This window comes from Cryptotermes secundus, unplaced genomic scaffold, assembly GCF_002891405.2.
Source record: "Cryptotermes secundus unplaced genomic scaffold, Csec_1.0 scaffold309, whole genome shotgun sequence".
Taxonomy (NCBI): domain Eukaryota; kingdom Metazoa; phylum Arthropoda; class Insecta; order Blattodea; family Kalotermitidae; genus Cryptotermes; species Cryptotermes secundus.
Genome location: NW_019723305.1, coordinates 52,975 through 59,224, shown reverse-complemented (window position 1 = coordinate 59,224; position 6,250 = coordinate 52,975). Strand labels below are relative to the sequence as shown.

General features: G+C 35.4%; 1 protein-coding gene across 4 annotated transcripts in view; it reads right to left on the bottom strand.

Annotated features, from left to right (window-relative positions):
* Nucleotides 1-6,250, bottom strand: part of LOC111861730 (phosphatidylinositol-binding clathrin assembly protein) — a 56,684-nt gene that overhangs the window by 32,888 nt on the left and 17,546 nt on the right. For all 4 annotated transcript variants that reach the window (XM_023846536.2, XM_023846534.2, XM_023846532.2 and 1 more), the window contains one exon: nt 5,087-5,181. In XM_023846536.2, the coding sequence (XP_023702304.1) occupies nt 5,087-5,181 (95 nt within the window). The remainder of the gene's footprint in view (nt 1-5,086; nt 5,182-6,250) is intronic.

Genomic DNA, 6,250 nt, shown 5'->3' with positions numbered 1-6,250 from the left:
AGACAGATATCAACGAAGTAGATGTTGATAATAACAAGGAAAGTGTTTTAAATGTTAAATTTTGGGCTGGGTGCAGTGTGACAGCAACGTGAGTGTTATACACCTGATGATGGCCGTCTGAGGCCGAAACATGTAGTGTAAAGGAGCAAGATCAAGGACACATAATATATTGTTTGCACGTGGGACGGAGTTTATATCATTATATCATTTATCGTATAGAGTGCAACAGGATGCTTAAATATGATACTGGAATACATATATTTTACAAATTCATTCCTTCCAGTTCAGCATATCTCAGTAGCTTCGATGTTCATTCATTGTAGATAAAAATCCACTACTTCATAGCTGATCACATTAAAAATATAAATTATTTTCTTTGCAGTTAACTGCGTTTTATGAAAAATTTTTCAACTAAAATTTGCACAAGTTCATCCTAAGAAGACTTCTATGACATCTTATGAGCCAATTTTTCACCAAACACTATAGTCTAGTGGTCATAATCAGGAGGTCCCACATCCAGTATCTTGGCTTGGAGGCCAAATATTCTGACAGAGGTTTTCTGTAGTTTTCCTCAGTCCCTCAAGACAAATGTAAAAAAAGTATTTTAAATTAGACCTCTTCACATCCTTTCCAATTCATCATTTACTGCAGAAGCATTCATATCTACTGACACATGACAAACGCCAGCCAATAATGGGATTTATACTGTGAACAGTGACTCAGTAGGCCAGATGGAGCCACCTGGACTTGCACGTGCTGACAAAGAGTACTAACGATGAATGATAAAGGTTAGTATGATGTAACTTATAACCTGACATGATTTTAGAGTTTTACTGTCTTTCAATGGTCAATACTAGAGAATTTCTTGTATTGAAATTATTTCTGCTTGCAGTATAACATGCAATATGGTACTACTGAAAAACTGGACTACATGAAGGCCAAATAAACTGTCTTCATTGGATGCAAAACTTCATGTTTTCCAGATATATATAGTAATTAGGTTAACCATCAATACAACAAAATATACTCGTTTTTAATGTTTTACAATTAAATTTTTTTATTAGAGCTACAAGTTTCAGTTGTTCAAGACCATCATCAGGCAGTTATATACAGGAATACTTTTAGTTATTGAACTACTGATATGGATCCATACCAGTGCAACATGTTGCATTATATACTAACAGATAAAATTTGCCTCAAGTTGGTAACTATTACAAAAAAAAATAGAAAATACAAAATAAGATAACAGATAAAATATAAAAAATGAAATACATACCATATATTAAAATTTAAATTGCTGAATATATTATGGAAATACTAAAAATACTTAAAAATGTTTTAAAAATACTGAAAACTATTTAGTATGGGAGGTTAAGAAATATGTATGCCAACTTAATTCTAAGGTTCCAATGCTACACTGGAGAATTGGGCATGTTATGTCATTTGTAGGTATTTGTTGTTGGAAGTTTTCTGTACAGTATGCCTGGTCGTGGAGCCCAGAGACAAGTTGTATGGGTTGTTAATGTGTTGTATACTAGGTCTACATATTTCACGATATGTATCATTATATGATCATAAAAGACTGCCTCTGTGGTCTAGTGGTCAGAGTTCCTGGCTACAGATCCAGAGGTCTGGGTTGGATTCCCAGTGCTACCAGATTTTCTGAGAAGTAGTGGGCCTGGAACGGGGTCCACTCAGCCTCAAGAGGAAAACTTATGAGCTATTTCAAGGAAATAGCAGCTCCAGTCTAGAAAACTGACATTAATGGCCGTGGGAACTTGTTGCGCTGACCTTTGTGACACACTCTATGTGCTAAAGTTGGCACTAACTTTGCCGACAAGTGGCGGACGCTCAGTCGGTATAGTTTGCTTGCGGAATCAAGCCACAGAATTTAGTTTAGAGTTCAGTTTTATGATCATAAAATATGACGTATGCATTTTGTCTGGGAGTACATATGTTTGGTGTGTACTACCTGTTCATTGGTTCAATGTTTTTTACCTCTATCTTATTTTGTATCTTCTATTTTAATTTTAACACTTATCAACTTGAGGCAAATTTTATCAGTTAGTACATAATATGACACATTCACTGGTATGGATCCATATCAGTAGTTAAATAACTAAATTTATTCCTATATAAACTGCCTGATGATGATCTGGTACAGCCAAAATGTAGCAAGAATAAAAAACTGAATTGTAAAACTTTGTAAAACAAGAATATTTTGTTTTGTTGATGGATAACCTAATTCCTATATACAAACAAACTGTATCCAAATAGGTAAGAAGGATAGAAAAATGGACAAATGACTTAAGAAATGTTATAGTGAAGAGCTTGATAATTATAATTTGAAGGCACACATGACAATGATGTGCAAATGACCATAAGAAATGCCTCTACAATGAAGATACATGTAGTTAATGTGCATTGTATGAACTTAGGGTGGATAAGTTTTAGCCACCCTTTAAGCACTCTGACTTCTACTGGATCCATTCCCATGAGTATACTGGAGGATCCAACCTCTGAACCTAGTCATTCCCAAACTGTTCTACATGTAAAGTGGGAGTTTGTTTGTACACAAACACACAGAGGGTAGACAAGACTGGAAATTTCAAAGTACAACAAGGGTATTTTAAATATGAACAAGAAACACAGCACTGCATACCTTTAGATATTACTTGAGGGGCATATCTCATGAAATTAATTAAGAGTACAATCATTTTCACTTTTGCCATAACACATTTCACTCCAACCTCAACTCTTTACCTCTCATTATCTCATTTTATAAAGTTAAACAAATCTCTTGGAAACAATACCTTGGAATGTGAAGGACATGAGAGTATACTAGAGTGTAAGCAAGCCTGTACTGGACTTGACTGAAATTTTTGAGGATTTCTGGTTGGTTTGTTGGTTACAATGCCAAACGATGTTGTAAACACTTTGATAAGCTGTAAAAAATGTCAATGCAAGAGACACATATTGCCAACACATAACTTCTGCAGTAATAACACACTGTGAACACAGAAAAAAGAGAGACTACGCTCATGCATGTATTATGCAAACAATCAAAGAATATCTGGATCACTATGAAACTGAACAAATGGACAAAAGATATTCCAAAATTAAACACAGATTTTAACTACACTTGAACAATGGGAAACTGAATAAATAGGCATGGGTTACTGCAAAGCCAAATACAGACTTAACTACATTTGAAGAAACTGTTTTCACTACAAAATAGCTTAAATTCAAGTACCTGAAATAACAAGTAATACAAATCATACTACTGATGAAATTAAGTGCATATTAAACATTGGAAATGTATGCTATTTATTTACTGCTTACTCAATAATGCTGCCAGCAGCTCTAAATGGCAGAATGATCAGCAAATAATGAATTGGAAAGGATGTGGAAGAGATTGTTTGCGACTTAATCTGAAGTAACATCCTGACATTTACCCAGAGAGACTGGGAAAAATCACAAAACCCAAGTGCCAGTAGTCAATGCCCTGGCTGAGATGTGAACCCAGCAGTTCCTAAATATAAGGCAAAAGCATCACTGCTTGAGCCAACTCGCTCGGTTTTTCACTCTATCACTGGACACCTATGGTGTCATGGATGTGCCCTTGACTTTCACAGCAGCACAAGAACTTCCTAAAACAGCTGAATACCTACATAGTGCATAAATAATGCCCCGTACAATGTAGTTATTTATTAACAAATTTTCAAAGAGTATAATAATATTATAAACCGAAGTGCCAAGTTGCTGCCTTATTAGGGTGAGGGCACACCAAGGAAACTGGCAACCGCAATGCAACAGCAATTCCCAAGAATTGTTATCAGCCTGAGTTGAACATATGCTACTGAATGGAGCAGCGCAAATTGAGGAAACTGTGTAATATATACGTTCAACTCAGGCTGATAAAAGTTCTCGGGAATTGCTGTTGTGTTTCCTTAATCTGCACTGCTCCATTCAGTAACATGTGTTCAACTCAGGCTGATAGCAATTCTTGGAAATTGTGGTTGCATCGAGGTTGCCAGTTTCCTTAGTTTGCCCTCACCCTTATTCACACAGACTCTGTCCACACAAGAGGGGTTACACTACAGCACAGGTAAGCTCTAATGACTGGTCAAGGACACTACCCTTCTTATTCGTCCACCACTCCACTCTGTGTATAGTGGAGGTGCTCCAAGGTCTATCATTATGTGTGTTCATTCATTCTTTCTTAACTCTGGGTCTTCTACAGGTTGAAAAGAAAAAACCCACAGGGCAGACCAGGAGAAAGCAAATAGCCTTGAGACAAAAAATGAGTTGCTTCATATTGCAATGAACTTGGCTAAGACAGATATACATGCAAACTGAATACATCACACCATGAAATGCTGAAACTCTAAATTACCAATACACTAGGAATGTTGAATGGTAAATGGTATTGCACAAGTCAATTTCTGGCAAGGCAGCTGTTGAAACAATGTCAGGACAGGATAACTGGGCTTTGCTGAAGCATTTCAGTAACACATAATATTTTGGCAGGAAAATAAAAACAAAACAAAAGAAAATACAGTATCATAACAGTTTATACAAAAGCTAGAAAAGCAATTTATCATAAGACAGTACAGCCCCTTTGATTTTCAAGTTCAAGGTAATGTCACAAAGTTGACACACCCCATACTCTTACAAAGTGGAATCTGACATACATAATCTGCATATTCACATCACATTCCTTTGTGTCATTACATTATTTCTGTGCAATAATTTCTTGTTAAGATGAAGTGCAATATGCTACATCAAAAATCCACTTTCACTGATGAGATGACACAAAAACTACATAACTTGTTTCATAGTGAAGACATCTAAGTTATGTTATTCAGCAAAACTTAGTATTACTGGGTACAGAGAAGTAATTTTATTATTATTCATAGCAATGCTGAACTGATCATCCTTTATTTTAGTGAACATAGCCAAATCATACAATTCTATTTGCCACTATGATGAACAACATATTTATAAATCACAACTACAGATATCTTAATTTTTGTGAGGACGACTTCCACTCTCAATATATTTGGTGGGACACACAGTAACTCACCTGGCAGTCTGAGTTGGTGTGTTAGCTGCAGACCCTTTCTTCCCTTCAAGGGAAGCTAGGTGCTGCTCAAGCGCATCCAGGAGACTACTGGGAGCCTACAAGAATACCACTAATCACTACAAACAGTCCAGTATTCTACAGAACAATTAACAATTCTATATAAATTACAGCAGCCATATTTGAATATTTTATGTACAAATTTTGTACTGTGACTGTATTGCAAGTTGATGGGTCCATTTGTGTTTATGTATTTTGACATGTTCTATATCCTATGGCATGCGTGACCTGAAAGGATCTATGGAATTTAAAATAAAGTGAATGGTATGACAGCAGATGACAGCAATGTCATGTCATATACTGTGTCATCAAGTTTATTACATTATATATTTTGCAGTTACAGAACAAACTGCCAAACCCTGGAAAAGTGATAATTATGCTGAAAAACATTACAAATCTGCCATGGATACTTCTTCTAGTTCTCATCACCACAATATTTATTTCCATAAAACCAATTTTAACATTAAGATCCTCTATATAATTTTGCCTCTAAAGCAGCTACTTTCCTCTTCCTCCAGGATTTTGGTAATAACAGCCATCCTTTGTCACACTGTAATATTCCTACTCTGTGAACATAGGGGTATTGATAAGTCTTTGATTTTCCCTATTTCACCTACATTTATCACATTAAATTTTATTATTTCGTATATGTCTGACCTAAATTTCATAATTGTAGCCTGATTATTTAAAGCTTGTTGCAGATCTAAAGTGAAAATGGGCAAAACAACAGACATTTCACTGCAAAAGAGTGGCAAGCAGTGATTAAATACAGTGGAACCTCACTTAACAAGCATAATTTGTTCCAGAATCTTACTCGTAATGCGAAACAATTTTTCCCATATAAATTAATGTAAAATACGATAATGCATTCCAGGTCGAAAAAAAAATACTCAAAAAATTTTATGTATAACGTTTATTCAAAGACAATTACAGGGGATGGACAAAAATATGGAAACACCTCGTGCAATGCACGCCTGAATTGAAGTCAAAATTTTTATGTATAACGTTTATTCAAAGACAATTACAGGGGATGGACAAAAATATGGAAACACCTCGTGCAATGCACGCCTGAATTGAAGTGTTTATTTTAGCAACGTTTGTAGGTCA